General features: G+C 37.2%; 1 protein-coding gene across 2 annotated transcripts; it reads left to right on the top strand.

Annotated features, from left to right (window-relative positions):
- The first annotated feature begins 1,014 nt into the window (after nucleotides 1-1,014).
- Nucleotides 1,015-20,321, top strand: LOC126820933 (cyclic AMP-dependent transcription factor ATF-2). 2 transcript variants are annotated; one of them, XM_056101253.1, is made up of 11 exons: nucleotides 1,015-1,167; nucleotides 4,914-5,049; nucleotides 6,224-6,329; nucleotides 7,891-8,003; nucleotides 9,148-9,201; nucleotides 12,666-12,973; nucleotides 13,974-14,268; nucleotides 14,672-14,865; nucleotides 15,549-15,726; nucleotides 16,755-16,878; nucleotides 19,583-20,321. In XM_056101253.1, exons 2-11 carry the CDS (start codon nucleotides 4,996-4,998, stop codon nucleotides 19,717-19,719), a joined length of 1,563 nt encoding a protein of 520 aa, XP_055957228.1. In that variant the 5' UTR covers nucleotides 1,015-1,167; nucleotides 4,914-4,995; the 3' UTR covers nucleotides 19,720-20,321. The 2 variants fall into 2 exon arrangements, with proteins under 2 accessions (XP_055957228.1, XP_055957229.1); XM_056101254.1 differs by lacking the exon at nucleotides 9,148-9,201.
- The last annotated feature ends 1,122 nt before the right edge of the window (nucleotides 20,322-21,443 follow it).

The following is a 21,443-nucleotide window of genomic DNA, read 5'->3' as shown; positions in this document are numbered from 1 at the left end:
CAGGAGTAGAGTCACCTGTCCAACCTCGTGGGTTTTCTCCGGGTCCTCCGGTTTCCTCCCACTGCTAAAGACCCCTACGTGCAAGTGAATTATTGAAATAAACTTGAACCATGTGTTAGTCCCGAAATGACCTAGTTTGTGTCGAGTGGACGTTAAACCCCATTTCTTTCTCTCTGTAACATGGTTATTTTATGCTGTAACTATGAGGTGGAAAAAGACCAAAACAATCAGTTTCACAGCGGTAATGCGAAAGCCATCTTTTTATTCTCTAGTATAGATGATGACTGACCTTTAAGTTCATGTGTAGTATAGGTCTACGTGTGACATAACATCATACCGCCTCAGTAGTGCTTGATGTGATTAGGTTGGGGGCTGGCATGGAACAGTATTTAATAGTTCGGATTAGACGTAAAAACAATTTCCTGTGTACACCTCAAAATGCATGTAAAAGAACCTGTCATAGTTTGAATTTGCTGAGAGGCGAAAATGCTGCTATGCGGTCAAAATGTCCCTCACAAGTCAGTTTGGATTGTGCTTGCGTTAATTAACTTGGTTAGTGCAGAAAAGTAACGTGTTTACCTCCCTGTCCCCCCTTGAATTTCAGATGTTTGTTTTGGTTTTTTTTGTGGCAATAAAAAATGGGGAAATCAAATGGTAATTAAGCTTCTGTTCCCTTCAATTTTTAACCCAGGATAGGAGCTATATGGACATTTTTTCCAGAATATATTTTCCAAAACTTCTGTTCAGTGGATAATCTGGATTTTAAGAACTTTTAGTTTGCAATAAATGTTATTTATTTTCGTCACGGTTTCATATGGATATTTTTCGACCTTCATAAATGATAAAATAAAACATTGATACGACTGATGAGATTCCAGTCAGTTTAATAAGACGTATAAGTATCATCTCAATGCATCAAAATACTTGTTGAACTTAGTAATATAAGGGAGACAACTCCATTTAATGAAACAATTCTTGGCCGGAAAAGGTACTATATTAGTGTCGACCCCTAGCGTGAAAACAACGCAGCTGTCATCCTATTGCTAGAAAAATCGTCTGAAATATTGGAAGAATTCTTTAAAACAGGAAATATTTGGTGCCTGTTTTATCGTCCTTTTGGCAAATATATCCACCATTGATCAACAGAACGGCATTTCACTGGCGTCGGTAAGTAAATTCCTATAATGCAACAGGTTTCATTCTCGGTCCCAGGAAGAGATTTACAGCAAGATTTCCCAACTTAATCCTCGGCTCGAGTCGATGGAAAATCGAAGCAAAAAAAGCCAAATAACTACATGAATATTTATGATTTTTATCTTAATTAGAATACATTCGCTGTGCTGTGTGATTCATATTATAAAAACTGTTTTTTTCCTTCCCAAATCTCTCAGAACACTAAAAGTTTGACCCAGTTTTCAAAACCAAACAACAAAAATAACTGTGTCATTGAGGTTGACAGCTCTATTGAGTGAGTTTAGATTTAGAAGGCCAGTCAGCTTATAAATAGTGGGTTACTATAAATATTTAGATGATTTTCAAGCAGTAAATATAGTGCTTAAGTTATAGTACTATTCAAGCCAATTTGGCTTCTCCGTTTTAATTTTATAGAACTGAAATTCCCAGAATTCTATGGGCAAGTGAAAGTAATCCCGGTTCACACTGATCAGCAGTGAATAGGATGACATCGATGCGACTTAATGAGCCAAAAATATTAACTTTTTTCCTCCAACAAATTAAATTCTAAAACATTTTTATTATGTATTAGAAAAATAAATAAAGACGTTTGAAGTATTTGTAGGTAAAAATTATTTCCTATTTAGTGTACATGGGTATTTAAATGAGTAAAAGGCAGCATTCTGCCCGATTAAGTAACGTCTTATGTAAACAATCATATGCACGCGCCATTGAGCCAATGATTGACGTTGATTGACTCCTGCAAATTTGCTAAATCGCTCTCCTAAATATTGAGATTAATAAACTACTTTCAGTTTTTGTTTACTTTTAAACTGCATATATTCAAGGTATCAGGAGCTTTTTATGGCTCCCGCATAATTTTATAAACATGAAGGACTGAGTCATCTTTGACAGAGATATTAGAAGACTTTCGTAATCCTCTGTGAAACAGATTGGTCCCGGTTATCCTGTTGGACACTTGTATTATACAGGTCTTCTCCGGTGCAGTTTCCCCAGTTTAGTTATTCGGATACAACGCAAAAACCAGAGGTCCCGTGTACACATTGGCGTGCAAACAAAAGAACATTTGACAGTTCGAAATCGATAAGAGTAGGCCGTTCTGTCGCTGTCTGGGCAAAATTTCCCTTTTAACACTGCATTTAATTCCTGTCTTCATTAGCCCAGTCGGTGCAGAAAAGTAGAATGTTAAAATGAAATGTAATGGGGTTTAACGTCCTACTGTTCTGTTCCGATTGGGCTAATGAAGACGGCGGACGTTAAACCCCATTTCATTTCATTATACAGGGCAAAATCACAACACTTATCTTATATAAAATGAACAACAATAATCAGTATATTGGCACCGGGTAATACCAATAATTGATATTTCCCTGGTTGTACATGACAAGGAGTAGGGTCGCCTGTCCAACCTCAGGGGTTTTCTCCGGGTCCTCCGGTTTCCTCCCACTTGTAGAGACCCCTATGCGCAAGTAAATTATTGAAATAAAATTAAACCATATGTTAGTTCCGAAATGACCTAGTTTGTGTTGAGTGGATGTTAAACCCCATTTCTCTCTCTCTCTCTCATTTCATTATACAGGGTAAAATCACAACACTTATCTTATATAAAATGGACAACAATAATCAGTATACCGGTAATACCAATAATTGATATTCCCCGCTTGTACATGACAAGGAGTAGGGTCACCTGTCCAACCATGTGGGTTTTGTCTGGGTCCTCCGGTTTCCTCCCACTGCTAAAGACCCCTACACGCAAGCAAATTATTGAAATAAAATTAAACCATATGTTAGTCCTGAAATGACTTAGTTTGTGTCGAGTGGATGTTAAACCTCATCTCTCTCTCTCTCTCTCTCTCCAATAATTGATACCAGAACAATCATTCACTGTTAAGGTGTGTCAATTTCGAAAAATCTTAAAAACTATTGATAGTAATAGCACTGTTTAAACAACCCTACTTTAAGCCTGACAGTCATGAACACCACAATATCCATTCATGCTGTAAGCAATACTGAATTTTTTTTTTTTTTTTTTTTTTTTACTGAATATATTACTATGCAACGTTTTGATGAGTATACTGGATTGTCAAACAGATGAGACAAATATTTACATAAGACGATATCATTTCATTGATAAAGACCAGAGGATCCATGTCAAAACACTGCAGAGTAATAAATTCAGTTATAGTGTATCCATAAAATTGTACCTTGGGTTTTAACATATTAAAATATGTTCATCTATATATATATTTGTGACTGTTGTTTGTCTGTCTGTCTGTCTGTTCGGGGTTGGCGGCTACACTAGGTCTGCCCCGAGTCTGAAATTTGGGGTATAGGGGTAGCTCGGACCAGGGAGTAACATAGGCCAGGTGGCGTTAGTCTACCACTTCCGATTTCGGAGTTATGACCCCCGAGCGAAGCCGGGTATCCTGCTAGTATACTATAAATGCCTCCGGTTTCTTCCCATTTCTAAAGACCCCTATGTGCAAGCGAATTATTGAAATAGAATTGAACCATATGTTAGTCCCAAATGACCTAGTCTCTCTCTCTCTCTCTCTCTCTCTCTTCTCTGTCTCTAAATAATATTGAAGTATAAATAGTGTTATATTTCTTATGGCAACCATCCATCATGGAAACCTTTGATCATGGGTTAACTAAAGGTCATGAACTCAAAACCTCTAGTTGACACAGAGGGAAATGGGGTTTAACATTCACATGATATAAACTAGGTAATTTCGGGACTAACATATGGTTGAATTTTATTTCAATAATTCGCTTGGGTGTAGGGGTCTTTAGCAGTGGGAGAACCCAGAGAAATCCCAAAGGTTGGACACAAGTACAAACTAGATGATTTTTAGTGATTTTAGATGATTTTTACAGGTTTTTAAACAAAGATTTGATATTGAATGAACGTGAAAGAAATTAGTGCTAAATACACAAGATTAAATGATATCCAGGTTACAGTGAATGTACATGTATGCAGGAATTATTCCAAAGTGTTGAAATGCACATGGCATTTTATTAATTAATCGCATTGTGTAAAACACAGAATTTTATGGAATACAATTTGCAGATTTTAATACAAGCCTTGATAAGAGAATCCTTGTTTAAAATCAACTTGATTATTGAAGAAAATAAAAATGATAATATCAAGTTTAGGTAATCTATTGGAATAAAACAAGGACACTCCTATGTAACTGTGGCTAAATACTATCAATCTGATTAAAACACAGATCTATATTTCGGTTTTTTTATACTTTCGATGGCCTCTACTACATGCAGATCTGACTAGTTGTACTGGAAGATCACGCCAGAGGTCATATGAGCAGCTGTTGACCTTATGACATCAGGCATTTGATTGTTAACCAATGAACGTTGATGTTTCTAGTGGGTTACCCACAGCTCTGTGCAATTTACACCAAAAACTTGCCATAACAGACCATTTCATTAGCTAACCCTTCACATCATCCAGAACATGGGTTATTATATAACAACTCTTCCAGATCCTAGTGTAGTAAAGACAAGTAAAACGAAATTTTGAACTATAAAAAAAATCGAAATGAAATAGGATCTGTGTTGTAATCAGATTAGCTCTGACTGAGCTAATGAAAAAAATCTGAGCGAGACAAAATTTTGACCATGAAATTTTAAAGTGAAAACCCAGAATTACACTCTTCACATACCAATCAGTAAAATAATTATGTTGTATTTGTTTTTTACAGATAAATACGTAGTTGGGGGCGAAAGCCCGTGTGATATTGTTGGTGAAGAGGATTGTGTTGTAGAGGTCAAAGTTCAATCAAAATGAGTGAGGATGACGATAAACCATTTGGTTGCTCTGCACCAGAATGTGGCATGGTACGTAAACACAATAAAAGAGAGAGAAATGGGTTTTAACATCCACACAAACTAGGTCATTTCGGGATTAACATATAGTTCAATTTTTATCTCAATAATTCGCTTGGGCGTAGGGGTCTGTAGCAGTGGGTGGAAACCGGAGAACCTGGAGAAACCCGCGAGGTTGGACTGGCAACCATACTCTTTGTCATGTATAACCGGGGAATTGAAACACCTTGTATTACAACGCGCTCGTGCTAACCATTCGATCATCCAACCCCCCCTAAATACAATAAAAACAGTAGGCGTAATCGAAACTGTTGAGTGGTGTAAAATTAATTGCACACGTGTACGTGATAAGTAGTAGAATCGTTGGCGCAACCTTGTTAGTTTTTTTGGGGGGGTATATTTATTTTTACAAAAATACATGTGTAGACAATTATAGTAGAATGCAAATAAATGACAGACTTAAAAAATATAATATACACTTTACTAGGGTTGATCAGCAAATTAGTTAACTGGCAGGGTTTCGATTCCACAGTTGTACATGACAAGGAGTAGGGTCGGCTGTCCAACCTCGTGGGTTTTCTCTGGGTCCTCTGGTTTCCTCCCACTGCTAAAGACCCCTACGTGCAAGCGAATTATTGAAATAAAATTAAACCATATGTTAGTCCCGAAATTACCTAGTCTGTGTCGAGTGGACGTTAAACCCCATTTGTCTCTCTCCCTCTCTCTCTGTGTTACTGAATTCTCAGTTGATTATGATTTATTTTGAGTAATATATTAGCACATATTGTGATAAGATCTCATAATATTACAAACAGTATTTGTTTACAGCGGGGCTGGGGAGTCACGGTGGCTCAATGAGTAAGATGCTGGCTCGCTATCCTGGAGGTCCTGTGTTCATCAGGATTCTCAGGCGTGGTTCCCCCTTGTCATTGGTGTGGGACAGAGATCCTGGCAAGGGACAACGTACATGTATGGTCATTCAGATGGGACAAAAAACTAAGATCCCATGTACACATTAACGTGCTTACGAAAGATCCCTTTGCAGTTGGAATTCAGTGTAGGAATAGGTTGTAGTGCTGCTGTCCAGACAAAATTTCTCCCTCATAGCACACTGAATTCATTGGCCCAGTCGGGGCAGAACAGTAGGACTTTAAACTCCATTTTATATCATTTTATTTGTTTACAGAGGTTCACCAATGAAGATCATTTAAACGTTCACATGAAGAAACATGAGATGTCATTGGCTCTCAGTCTGGGTGGCAACTCTTGTTCACCAGCACACCATTTTTTGGGTAAGTCCATATGTTATATTGTTTACACTTTTTATATTGTTTACACTTTTTGGGTGAGTTCATATATATTGTTTACATTTTTTAAGTGAGTCCATACATTATATTGTTTACATTTTTGGGGGTGAGTCCATATGTTAGATTGTTTACATTTTTTGGGCGAGTCCATATGTTGTTTACATTTTTTGGGTCGAGTCCATGTTATATTGTTAACATTTTTTTTTTGGGGGGGGGGGGGGGGCGAGTCCAGATGTTATATTGTTAAAAAAAATTTTTTTGGGGGGGGGGGGGTGAGTCCATATGTTATATTGTTTACATTTTTTGGGTGAGTCCATATGTTATATTTGAGGGTTGGGTATGATCTATTGTTTACATTTTTTGAAAGGAATTTAAGGGACACCCCACCATCCCACCCACCCCAACTAGTTTAAAGTGTTAAAAGGAAAAATAACCAAATAATTATGAAAAATCTGTCTATTAGAAGGGTGAATGGACGCTGTTCCTGTGAATTTTCTGGGGGCGTTGAATGGTCGAATGGTTAGCACGCGTGCGCTGTATCATACGGTCTGTCATTGAGTCAACTGGCGGGGTTTCGATTCCCCGGTTGTATGTGACAAGGAGTAGGGTCGCCTGTCCAACCTCGTGGGTTTTCTCCGGGTCCTCCGGTTTCCTCCCACTGCTAAAGACCCCTAAGCGAAAGCAAATGATTGAAATAAAATTGAACCATTTGTTAGTCCCGAAATGACCTAGTTTGTGTTGAGTGGACGTTAAACCCCATTTCTCTCTCTCTCTCTCTGTGAATTTTATGTCTAGGAGAGGGCGCACCGGTCATTTGAAAACAATGTCACAGGTTTGAGAATAGCATTGGAATTTAAGAATTGAGTGCACATAAAAGGGCACGCTTTATTCGTTAACAATTGTTGTATTCAATGATAATCCAATATGATGTATTTTGCCAATTCATAATGACAAGAATATGCTGACCATTCAATTTTGATAATGTGTGTCCAATGTACCAAGCGTTTCTTGATCACTATTAAAAAATAAACAATCCAGTTGATTATTGATGTATAATGATTAATTTTTAAACAGTGGTCAGGAAATTAAATTCTTGTAAATTGGACACTCATTATCAAAATTAGTCAGTCAGCTTTAAACTGGACACAAGTACAAATTAAATGATTTGGGGTGATTTAAAATGATTTTTACAAATTTTTAAACAAAGATTTGATATTAAATGAATGTGAAAGTAATTAGTGCTGGATACACAAACACAAGATTAAATGATACCTGGGGCCTGTTTCACAAAGTTTTAACTGAAGATAAAATCCAAATTTTAGTAGATACTTCAATTTGATTGGCTAAGCACTAAAATCAATCTTATATTATCCAATCAAATAACTAAAATTTGGATTTTATCTTAGTTAAAATTTGGTGAAACGGGCCTGTGGGTTACAGTGTATGGTGTCTTGTCAAGTTTGCAACTTGGGAATTATTTTGATGGATATTTCTATGATAATAAATATATTGATTTTTTCAATTCTTGTATTTTGTTATTTTCTAGATCAAACGCCTACACCAACTAAATTTTTAAAGAATTGTGAAGAAATAGGATTATTTCAAGAACTTGTTAAAAATCCTTTTGAGGAAGCTTTTAAAAAGGCCACAGATTCAGAGGTAACCTTTGACCTCTAACATGGGTAGAAGCTTAACCTAAGATTTCTAACACCATTCTTCAATAGCTTGCTTTTAATTGGACATGATAATATGCTTACTTTATTTTGAATTGTTGGGGGTTGGGGCGGTGGGGGCAGGTGCTGCAGTTGTCAAATGGTAAGGGCTCTGGCACGAGTTCACAAAGCATTCTCAGGCTTAAGAATTTGCTCAAAATTGTTCACCTTATTTCAACTGAAATATAACCCTTTATAAAACTATTGTTGTTTTAATGTATCAAATACATCAATAACTATGTGCAAGGTTTTGTGTTTCTGGATCAAAGATATTTCTCATAAACAGTGATTGAAAGTTGAGTAACTTAAGTCTGAGAATGCTCTGTGAACTCGGGGACCTGGACTTTTCAACTGGAATATCCCGGTTTCATTTCCCCGCACAGCCAGAAAAGAATCTCTGGATATATCCGCCTCCTCCCACTTGTCAAGGGTAGTACCTGTGAGGCTGATTGACAAGTAATTAAGTGTTCAGATGGAACGTAAAAAAATACAATATCCATATTGCCAGGCGCGTCGAAGTACCTGTGACATAATTTGACTCCCTTGCATTGTATACATGAATGTGACTGTATTTTAGACTACATTATGTAAGAGCTAAATCTGCCTATTGCTGGTCTTTATTTTGGCTTCTACTCTTATTTAAATCGGATGGCTGAGATTTAAATGGATTTGAAAACCCCACAAGATTTAAATCTTTTAATGGATAATCGAGACTTAAACTTGATTGTCAAGTACCATTGCTTCGATAATAAACAATCAACACTACATCTTCAAACATTCAGAACTTTGCTCAGAATAAAGTAATTTGAATGAAATTTTCAATATATTCATTTTTCATTATCTATTTTTAAACTATTATAGCAAGAATGGCCAGCTCTTTATCTAAATCTTACTTGATATTTCTTTAAACATTATGTTGATGATCATGAGACATAAAACTCTATTTCTGTCCTGATCTTCCAGGCTTTAGAGCTGTCCTGATCTTCCAGTCTTTTGAGTAGTTCTCTGCTCCTTTATTCCTGATGTCTAGTAATAACATCTAATGATTTGCTTTGCTTTTTAGGATTTTAACCCTAGTCTTTCCTTTTTAGGTTCCACCTCTACCTGGTCCACTCTCTAATGATTTAAATACACCCATACCCAAGGTAATACTTCTTGTTTTAACAAGCCTGGAAATAAGGCACCGGTCACAGACAATGTCAGGTACCAGTCAGACTTTGTCAGGCACAAATTCGCAAATTCCTGTCATTTTGCCCGGCACCGATTTGTCTCTTTTATTGATATTATCAATACACGTCCGTCACAAAGTTTAAAATATCAGGTATTAGTTTAATTAACCCAAAAATGTTAGGAAGCAAGCCTAGAAATAAGGCACCAGTCACAGACTTTGTCAGGTACGAGCCAGACTTTGTCAGGCACAAATTCTCTGGTGTCTGTCATTTTGTCTGGCTCCGATTTGTTGTTTTTTTGTTGATATTATGAATAAATGTCCGTCACAAAGTTAAAGATATCAGGTACTAGTTTAATTAATGCCTGACATTTTGTCAGGTCCAATTAAAACCATTATTTCCAGGTCTATGTTTTAATAATTAAACAGGATGAGATTTCAGTTCATTCTTATTTTAAATCCGTCATTGTGTTAAAAGAAAACTAAAATAAGTAAAAGGAACAAGACTTGCTCGACAGGAAAACTTCAACGCCATCCTAAAAAGTTGTGGATCAAAACATGCATGTTATTCTACTATTTAAAATGATTATGAATTATGTTTAGTACAATTATGCCATGCTATGAAAACCATTTTCAGGATTGGTATAAATTGGTCTTAAAGCAATATTTGCATTTCTATATACATACATTAATGCAAGAGCTAAATCTGGCTATTGCAAGTCATTCTTTAGGCCTAAAATGTTATTTGAATTATTAATTAACTTATCCAGGCCATCTGGTGCCATCTGATGTGTCCTTTTTTTAACAGATTTAAAACCGATCTGTGGTTCAAAGACTGTTAATGATTAACCATCAAAATAGATGAGGATTTCTCAGCTCGGGGTGAATTAATTGACTGAAATTTTCAGCATATTCCCTTTAGATTATCTATTTTTTAACTATTATAGTGAGAACTGTCAGCTCTTTATCTAATCTTACCTAATGCTGCTTCAACTATAGGCTTTATAAACATAAGTCAGCAACTTTTTAAAAATTGATTCCGCTTTCACTGTTTAGGCATGCGCTTTAGATCATAAGGTCTGTCATTGAGTCCAGGGTTGTGGATTTGATTCCCAGCTCGAGGAGTGGGGTAGCCTGTCCAACCGTGTGGGTCTTTTCCGTGTCCTCCGGTTTCCTTGCACTGCTAGAGACCCCTACGCTCAAATGAATAAATTTAAACCATATGTTAGGCCCAAAAATGACCTAGTTTGTGTTGGGTAGTTGTTAAACACCATTTCCCTATCTCGCATTGTTGAATGGTCTCAATGGCTAAGTGGGTAAGACGCTGACTCACTAGCCTGGAGATCGCGCGTTCGATCCCTGCATTGGCCGAAGGTTCATCAGGATTTTCTAATGTGGGTTCCCCTTGTCAGTGGTGCAGGACGGAGGGCCTGACAAGGACAGCTGTCTAGTTGTTCGGAAGGGATAAAAAAACTGAGGCCCCGTGTATACATTCGCATGCACATAAAAGATCCCTTGGCAGTTGGAATTCGATATAAGAGTAGGCCATAGTTCCGCTGCCCTGTCAAAATTCCCTTTTAACACACTGTATGGCGTATGCCTGTCTTCATTAGCCCAGTCTAAGCAGAACAGTAGGACGTTAAACCCCATTTCATTTCATTTTGAATGGTCTCAAGCTAGACATTGCATAATATATTGATAGTAGACGCAAACCAGTGTCCAACTACAGCGTTGATATATATATTACGCAATGTCTCTTTCTTATCCATTTATAGGTCACACCCAATCATGACTCAATATTCGATATCTCTTGCGTAATTATTGATCCAAATTAAGAAACCTTTTTAATTCATTAACTGTTAGATATTGAGACAATATCTTTATCAATATTTTTGATGATACATGAATTTTTTTTTCCTTTTTTGTGTGAGTCACTCTAATTTCCGTTTGTTTCCTTCTTTCATTAAAGATACTTTCATGTGTACAAACTGTGTGATTTGATGATGTATTTGGACTAAAAACATATTCAAACTAATTAATTTATCAAAAATTTGCTTCAAATCCCTAGCAAAACTTTGTATTCGTCAGGAGATACTGCAAGCTATAAATAAACTACCGGGTTGCCAGTTAGTGATACCCTGACATTTTTGCCCAGTGCTTGCCCCATGGGTATTTTTTAAGTAATCCAGTATATTTCTATTAAGATTGGGGGCCTATACTTTCCATGTATACCAAATTTGCCACACTTTTATCGAAATAACCACCCAATATATACCTTCAGGACAAGTATCTTTAAATATTATTTGGTAAAAAATAATTTTTAATCTATGTTTACGGTTAATTGGCCCCCCAAAAAAGGGATGTTGGGTTGGAAAACATTTCAGTGTGAAATTTTTCTTCAGAAAACCTGGAAAATGGGAGTAAAATAGTTTAGGGTCCTCGATTTGACTAACAGTAAACACAGCTATTTATTTTAGGGCCAAAATAAAACTACCGGTATTAACTTTTTTAACACTATCAAATAAATCAACAATTCACTTATCAGGCCCCGAGTTCACAAAGCATTCTCAGACTTAAGTTTAGAATTTACTCAACTTTCAATCACTTTATGAGAAATATCTTTGATCCAGAAACACAAAACTTTGTACATAGTTTCTTATTGATGTATTTGATACATTAAAACAACAAAAGTTTTATAAAGGGTTATATTTTAGTTAAAATAAAACAAACAATTTTGAGTAAATTCTTAACTTAAGTCTAAGAATTCTTCATAAACTCGGGGGCCAGATGTTTTTTTTTTTTCTGTCTACCGATGTGTAGATATAGTTGATACGATAAAAGGCTTGTATGTGATCGTCTGTTTATCGTATATTAGCCTATTGATTATTGGCTACTTATTGCGTAAGGACCGTGTATCATATCTCAGATGTAAGGTTGGGAAATAAAGATTTGACCTTGACCTATGTTCATAAACTATACATCATATGTTTATTTAAAGAGCCATTCTGATTTGCATCATGAAAATAAATGGCTTTTTTAAACTTTTAACATTTAATTCATATTACCAAAACAAATCATTCTGATTGAAATACAGATCTATATTTCGTTTCATTTTTTTTATACTTTCTATACTTTTTATACCAGTTGTATTGGAAGGTCATGTCAGGGGTCGTTCGATGTCAGACATTGATTAATCAATCAGCATTGACATTTCTAGTGATTTACCCACAGATGGTTTCATTGGCTAATCACTCTTGCCATCCATAAGGCCTGTTATATAACAACTCTTCCAAATCCAATGTAGTACAGACAAATAAAATGAAATTTTGAACTATAAAAAACGAAACGAAATAGGATCTGTGTTTTAATTAAATTGACTATTTTACTGGCTGTGTTATTGTAATGATGTATCACAATGAATCAACTGTTTCTTTTCTTCAGGCCATAGATTTAAATACACCAACACCACGACTAGACATTTTTCATCACCGATTTTTAAAGGAACCCTCGTTAAGTAATTTAGTATATAACAACACAGCCACGGAAGATGGTGTCCTTGATTTATCGGGGAAAAAACAAGTGACAAAGCCAGCTGTGATCCAGCCATCTTCAACAACCTCGGATGATGATGTCATCATTATAACCACGGCGACATCTCACCAGCCAGCAGATAGTACATTGTCGCCACCTACAATACAAGTTAATTCAACAACTGTTGAGAGTTATCCTCCCATTGACACTAAAGCCATGTAAGTTTTCAAAAATACGATTTTAATATTTTGCGTGGTAGAGAGTAAATGTTGTAGATACAGTAAGGAAGAAAAAGAATAACAAAATAAGCACATTTTGGGTGGCCGAATGCGTAACACGTTTGATCATACGGTCTGTTATTAAGTGCTAAGTGGATAGGACGCTGGCTCGCTAGTCTGGAGGTCGGGTGTTCGATCCCTGCATTGTCCGAGAAAGTCGTTCGGATTGGACAAAAAATCGAGGTCCCGTGTACACATTGGCGTGCACGTAAAAGATCCCTTGTCATTTGGAATTTGAAATAAGAGTAGACCATAGTACCGCTCTCTGGGAAAAAATTTCCCTCATAGCACACTGTATGGCGTATGCCCGTCTTCATTAGCCCAGTTCGGAGCAGAACAGTAGGACGTTAAACCCCATTTCGTTTCATTTCATTTCTGTTATTAAGTCAAGTAGCATGGTTTCGAATCCCCACTTGTACGTGACAAGGAGTAGGGTCATCTGTCCGACCTTGTGGGTTTTTTCCGGGTCCTCCGGTTTCCTCCCACTGCTAAAGGCCCCGATTGCTGACCACCTTTAAGACGTTTGCTGACCGTTCACTGACACCATAATAGTGAATTGGCGTTACGTAGGATCACGTAACGCACTATATAAATTTTTCGTGGTGACCTGACTCCATTCTGTTATCAATCCTACGATTTATGTCAATTTAGGTTAAACTTAAGCGACACTTGCTAAATTGTCTTGTGGTTTGGGTGGTTTGGGGGTTGTTTTTTTTCCAGTCATGGGAGGTTGGATGGCCGAATGGTTAGCGCATGCGCCCTGCATCATAAGGATGTCATTGAGTCAACTGGCGTGGTTTTGATTGCCCGGTTGTACATGACCAGGAGTAGGGTCCTCTGCACAAGAAAATTATTGAAATAAAATTGAACCATATGTTAGTCCCGAAATGACCTAGTATGAGTCGAGTGGACGTTAAACTCTATCTCTCTCTCTTTTCAGTCCAAAACTAACGACAGCAGTCTTATCATCACCGATGATTATTCAGACGTCCCCTCAGTTGTTAGGGACAACGACAGGAGCTTCGTTACCGTCGTCAACTACAACAACATCGCAGCCAAATTACCCCGCCCAAGTTTATCTCCAGCTTCCGTCTGGTCAGATGTTACCTGTACAGATCCCCACGTCAATTAGTCCTGTTGTCCAGATACCCATAATCCCCCAGACGACGGCTACATCTACTGTTCCCATAGCAACTAAATCTAATGTTACTAGTACAAATGTTACGTTAAAACAGGTAAGTGATTTTTTCTTCGTTATTGTGGTCAATTTGTTTTCAGGTTTAGAAGCCACAAAAGGCGAAGGCTGAGTATGTAAGGCACTGGCTCGCTAACTAGCATCTTCAATAGAAGGAAGAGGGGTTTGATGGCCGAATGGTTAGCACGTGTGCGCTGTATCATAAGGTCTGTCATTGAGTCAACTGGCGTGGTTTCAATTCCCAGGTTGTACGTGACAATGAGTAGGGTCGCCTGTCCAACCTCGTGGGTTTTCTCCGAGTCCTCTGTTTTCCTCCCACTACTAATTAAAGACCCCTACTCACAAGAAAATTATTGAAATAAAATTAAACCATATGTTAGTCCCGAAATTACCTAGTTTGTGTCAAGTGGATGTTAAACCCCATTTCTCGCTTTCTCTTTCAGAGATTAAAACAGTCGTTACAGGCCTCACAACAACAAATCCAAAAAACAAACGGAGTTTCACCTAATCATAAATCTATAAGTCCGGTCAGTGCTTCACCCTCCATTAATATACCTGAATCAGTTAGTCATACAGAGTTCACTCCCCCTGATTCGCCGTCTGAATTAGATTATGATGATTTAAATGACCATAATATGTAAGTTAATTTTATTTTATTACCAGTTGTTTGTAGTATATGTAAAACCGGTACGTCCTGGATTTAAACGAGGGTGGTTGGATGGCCGAATGGTTAACGCCTGCGCGTTGCCTCGTAAGGTCTGTCATAGAGTTAAGTGGTGTGATTTCGATTTCCCGCTTGTACGTGAAAAGAAGTAGGGTCACCTGTCCAACCTCATGAGTTTTGCCCGGGTCCCCCAGTTTCCTCCCACTGTTAAAGACGCCTACACGCAAGTGAATTATTGAAATAAATTTAACCATAATATGTTAGTCCCGAAATGATCTAGTTTGTGTCATCCCCATATCTCTCTCTCCCAAGTTTGTGATCGAGAAAGTTTATTAGGATCTTCCAGCCTGGTTTTGAATTGTCTCATTGAGACTCAGGACATAGGGACTGGTAAGTAAAGTAAAAATGTCTAGTCTTACAGTTGGAAAAAAATATAAGATCCACCCAGTACTGAAAAAATGTTCAAAATATCTTTATGAAACTTTATCACACATCAAAACTATTGCTAATTTCATGGAAATGAATTTGACTTAATTTTTGTATACAACTGCACACGATGTTGATAATCTAATCTTCTTGTTCTTTGTGACTGAAATTTCAAGATAAATTTAATTTAATACCACATTTAAACTTTTCTTTATGTTTATTCCGTACAGAAAAAGATCTCGTCGAGATGATTCAAGCATTGAAGATGAAGATCCTGATAATAGACGAAGAAAATTTTTAGAGAGAAATCGAGCAGCCGCAGCCCGATGTCGACAGAAACGTAAAACTTGGGTGAATAGTCTGGAGAAAAAAGCTGATGATTTACAAAATGTTAACGTTAAATTACAGGTCATACTTTACACTTTATTATTTACGCAGACATTAAAATGTTGTTCAGTAGGGTCGCCTGTCCAAACTTGTGGGTATTCTCTGGGTCCTCCGGTTTCCTCCCACTGCTAAAGACCCCTACGTGCAAGCGAATTATTGAAATAAAATTGAACCATTTGTTAGTCCCGATCACTGGATGTTAAACACCATTTCTCTCTCCCCCCTGGGGGGTTGGATGGCTAAATGGTTAGCGCGCGCGCTGTATCATAAAGTCTGTCATTGAGTCGACTGGCGTGGTTTCGAATCCCCGGTTGTACGTGACAAGGAGTAGGGTCGCCTGTCCAACCTCGTGGGTTTTCTCCGGGTCCTCCGGTTTCCTCCTACTGCTAAGACCCCTACACACAAGCGAATTATTGAAATAAAATTAAACCATATGTTAGTCCCGAAATGACCTAGTTTATGTCGAGTGGACGTTAAACCCCATTTCTCTCTCTCTCTCTCCCCCCCCCTCCCCCAATTAGGTACACGACTCAGAGTAATCTTCCCATATACACAGTGTTAATGAGATGCAAAACTCCATAGATTTTCAAAGATTTCCAATGATTACTTTCAGAGTTATGGCCCTAGATCACTTATAAAAAAGATATTGAAATATTATTGTATATAGTCGTTATCTTCTAGAGGCTAGAGTTATCTAATTACAGTACACAGAGTTTGTATTGATTTTCGACCATTTCCAATAATTGAGAAATCCTGTACACATTCAATTTGTACACATTATTTATGCCCATCTGACAGAGAAGTCTTTTAATTTTCGACAATTTTTTACAACCGCTTGTAAATCACTTTAATTTGAACCCATGGCTTGCATAAAAGTCTTTTATTTTTCAACACTTTTTGACAACTGCTTGATAATCACTTTAATTTGAACCCATGGCTTGCATAGATAGCAGGTCCTATGATTTAAAGTACCCAGTCGGCCAGTCCACGCATATATTGTAAGGAACCCTAGGTATTTGATTTAATGTAGAATTTGATTTTTTTAACAGGGTGAAGTTAGTTTATTACGTGGAGAAGTTGCTCAGTTAAAAACTTTATTATTGGCACATAAAGAATGTCCAGTTACGCTACAACAAAAATCACAAGGTCAAATACCATTAACTCTTCATACAAGTAAGTTAATGTATTATATACAAGTGCTTGTTTCTAATAACATTAAAGTTACAATTTCATATTTTTAAGTTATATTTTTAAAATGTATTAAAATAAAGCCTTCAAATAGATGGTATCTATAAACAATCCTACCTTGATAAAGAATAATCCTATTAATTCACTATTGCCAGCTGAGAAATTGGCAAAAATGTCACTTTCAACTTCAAATTCAAACGTTTGAAGATAGCTATTCCATGGGAGGGAATAGAAAAACAAGGGAGGTAATTGTGTTATAATTTCCGGTGTGAAACAATTTGAGTATTAGAATGATAACTATGATCGTATAATAGTGAGTTGACAACCTATTGAGCAAAAGAAATAGAAATAATTATGTTTTGACTTTCTTAAAAAATATAAAATTCTCGCTTTAAGGGGGTGTTGGATGGCTGAATGGTTAGCACGTGCGCTCTGTATCATAAAGTCTGGCATTGATTCAACTGGCGTGGTTTCGATTCCCTGGTTGTACATGGCAAGGAGTAGGGTCACCTGTCAAACCTCATGGGTTTGCTCCGGGTCCTTCAGTTTCCTCCCACTGCTAAAGACCCCTATACGCGCAAGCGAATTATGGAAAAAAATTAAACCATATGGTAGTCCCGAAATGACCTAGTTTGTGTCGAGTGGACGTTATACCCCATTTCTCTCTCTCTCTCTATAATACCATTAATGTTACTTTCCTACAAAAATATTTATCGGGTGGTGATGTCCAAGAAAAGTATGGCAATTTTGTTTTATATGGAAAGTAGAAACATCCAATTTTACTAGAAAAATACTGGATTCCCCGAAAAACACCCATGGAGCGCATACAGGACAAAAATGTAAAGGTTTCTCTAATCGGCACCCCAACGATTAGGGATATCTGGTTGAGTGACCTCAAAGGTTGCACGCGAAGATTGTCTGTGTTAGTGAGCGCTTGATGTATGTGTTGATTAACTTGATGGTTAGCTTAAACGTATAACAGTTTTTGATGAACACAGTGGATAATCCGAGAATTTAATTAGTCTTCAATATTTATGATAAATGGACAGCAATTAAAGACAACATCGTCTTGTATATGCAATGAATTCTCCTCCGACTTCGCACCCGCCCAACCCTATCAGTCAAGTCACATGACACAAACATGACTTCTTTTATTATGATTTTTTATAGCAGGGGTATTCCCTGGCAAATGCAATGTTTTGAGAAGGATTTGAAGCAAAATTTTTAATAAATTAATTAGTTTAAATATGTTTTTATACGCCCACATTTTCATGTGGACGTATATTGTCGTCGCCCCTGTCCGTCCGTCCGTCGGTCCGTCCGTCCACAATTGTTTGTGAACAGTCTACAGGTCGCATTTTTTATCCGATTTCAACGAAACTTGAAATATAGGTTTATCACCCTAAGATCTCGGTTCCTTTCGATATTGGCATGTACCGGACTGTAACTTCATGGATTATGGCCCCTGATTGTACGAAAAATCACGTTTTTAGCTTGTGGACACTGTAGAGGTCACAATTTTTATCCGATTTGGTTTAAACTTGAAATGTATGCTTATAATCCAAAGATCTCGGATCCTTTCGATATTCGCGCATATCGGAACGTCACTTCCTGAATTATGGCCCCTGATTGTACGAAAAATCGCGTTTTTAGCTTGTGGACCCTATAGAGGTCATAATTTTTAGCCGATTTAAAAAAACGTATTATTATATCACCGTTACACCCCAAGGACGACTGAGTTCAAATTTTGTGAAAATCGGACCAAAACTGACAGACAAAATGGCCGCCCTTCGTACTCAAGTAGCGTAAAAAAAATATGGTATATCAAGGTTGTGGACACTATAGAGGTCACAATTTTAATCCGATTTTGTTGAAACTTGCAATGTAAGTTTATAACCCAAAGATCTCGGTTCTTGTCGATAATCGCGCATATCGGACCGTAACTTCCTGAATTATGGCCCCTGATTGTACGAAAAATCACGTTTTTAGCTTGTGGACCCTATAGAGGTCATAATGTTTATCCGATTTTAAAAAACGTATTATTATATCACCGTTGCACCCTAAGGATGGCTGAGTTCGGATTTCGTGAAAATCGGCCCAAAACTGACAGACAAAATGGCCGCCCCTCGTTCTCAAAAGCGTAAAAATATGGTATATCAAGGTTGTGGACCCTATAGAGGTCACAATTTTTATCCGATTTTGTTGAAACTTGACATGTAAGTTTATAACCCAAAGATCTCGGTTCCTTTCGATATTGTAATTTCCTGAATTATGGCCCTTGATTGTAAGAAAAATCACTTTCTTTTTAGCTTGTTCTCTATCCATCTCTCGAAAATGTGGGCTTATCCTGCCTGGCAGCCGCTGGTTAATCTAAATATATCATCAAATCACCCAGTTTGTACATGTAATACCAAGGTGGTGGACCCTCTAGAAGTCACAATTTTTATCAAATTTTGATGAAACTTAAAATATATCTTTATATCCCAAAGATCTCAGTCCTTTCGATATTCGCGCATTTTAGACCATAACTTCCTGGATTATGGCCCCTAATTATACAAAAAATTGCTTTTTAATACACCCACATTGAAATGTGGTCGTATATTGTTGTCGCTTCAGGAACATCCAGATGTTGTAAAACTCACAGTCATTGCTTCAGGAAAATGCTAAGAATCTTGCTTTTTATTTTCAGTACCAACAACAAATATTTCCGAGATGAAAGGTGGCAGTGTAATACAACCGGTTTCTATAGCTAATGATAATGCTCTACCACCGCGATATGTAATTCCTACAACTGTTTTAGGCAAAGTGAAAACAGAGTCAAAATGAGCACAAGAGTTATGGACCTTTATGTAATCTAAAGAACTGTTATTGATCATGGATTAGGAAAGGAAATGAAATGAAATGAAGTGTTCAAATGGAAAAACAGGGTGCAGTTTGTTTAATTGGGAAGATTAGGCATATTTTGAAAGTTTCCAGCACGACGGTCAAGATATGAATTGATGTTCTTAATGGATCATTCAAAAGTTCTTTATGGACCATTCAAAAGTTCTTTATGGACCATTCAAAAGTTCTTTTTGGATCATTCAAAAGTTCTTTATGGACCATTCAAAAGTTCTTAATTGGTCATTCAGATGTTCTTAATGAATCATTCAGATGTTCTTAGTGGATCATCTTGATGTTCTTATATGATCATTCAGATGTTCTTGTTTGATCATTCAGATGTTGTTAATGGATCATTCAGATGTTCTTATTGGGTCATTCAGATGTTCTTATTGGATCATTCAAATGTTCTTATTGGGTCAGATGTTCTAAATAGATTATTCAGATGTTCTTAATGGATCATTCGGATGTTCTAAATGGATCATTCAGATAAATGTCTAAAATGAGTAGACCAAAAGACAGAAGATGATTAAAGCTGAAGAATATTGTGTTGGGAGGGGGGGAGGGGGCGGCTGAATAATGATGAAGATAAAACTAAAGAAAATATTACATGTAGAAGATGTGAACAAAGTGTCTCCATGGAAACGATAAAACATAAACAATAGAGAAAATGATAATACTGTTGTTCTGCCATGGTTTCTGATTTTCAAACCAAGATCATTTATAATCAATGCAAATTCCGATTCTAGTTGTGATTTTCGTTCCAGTCCTTTCAAGAAAATATGTGACAGAGGATGAGTTATTTATAAAACCATGTGCAATTTATTAGTATATAAGAGCATATTAGAAGTTTATAGAGATGTATATACTTGTATATTATATTTATCTGGTGGGTTGCGTATATTATTATTATTATATTCAATACATTAGGTTGAGTAGTCTAAAGCATGTAGGGGGTTGGGTGGCCGAATGATTTGCGAGTGCGCGTTGTATCATAAGCTCTGTCATTGAGTCAACTGGCATGGTTTCGATTCCCTGGTTGTAGGGTCGCCTGTCTAACTTCGTGGGTTTTCTCCGGGTCCTCCAGTTTCCTCTCACTGCTAAAGACCCCTACGCGCATGAGAATTATTAAAATAAAATTGAATCAAATGTAGGGGGTTGGGTGGCCGAATGATTAGCGAGTGCGCGTTGTATCATAAGCTCTGTCATTTAGTCAATTGGAGGGGTTTTGATTCCCTGGTTGTACTCGATGGGGAGTAGGGTCGCCTGCCCAACTTCGTGGGTTTTCTCTGGGTCCTCCAGTTTCCTCCCACTGCTAAAGACCCCTACACCGCTCTCGGGGACTAAAAGATTTGTGTCTTTATGTCCTATAATCCTAGGAGGCAGCCATGTTTATCTCCAAACCACACATGCTCACACCGAGGTTCGAAACCATGACCGCCAGAAGTGATGAGTCAGCTAGACTACTCTAGACCGCTAGGCTATCCCAACCCCTCTCGTATCGCAGACATTCTTTTATATACCCTGAAACCCACGTCACATTTACACACATTCAGATACCCGAAATAGAATCTAATTAATTTACATATTACTGTTTAAAGTATCCATGGAAATAATATTGTAAATATCATTTTCAGTACCAAACCACTGACCTGTCTGTAGTAAACATA

This window comes from Patella vulgata, chromosome 5 (assembly GCF_932274485.2).
Source record: "Patella vulgata chromosome 5, xgPatVulg1.2, whole genome shotgun sequence".
NCBI lineage: Eukaryota > Metazoa > Mollusca > Gastropoda > Patellidae > Patella > Patella vulgata.
The sequence above is the reverse complement of the archived record's forward strand: the minus strand, read 5'-3'. Positions and strand labels throughout refer to the sequence as shown.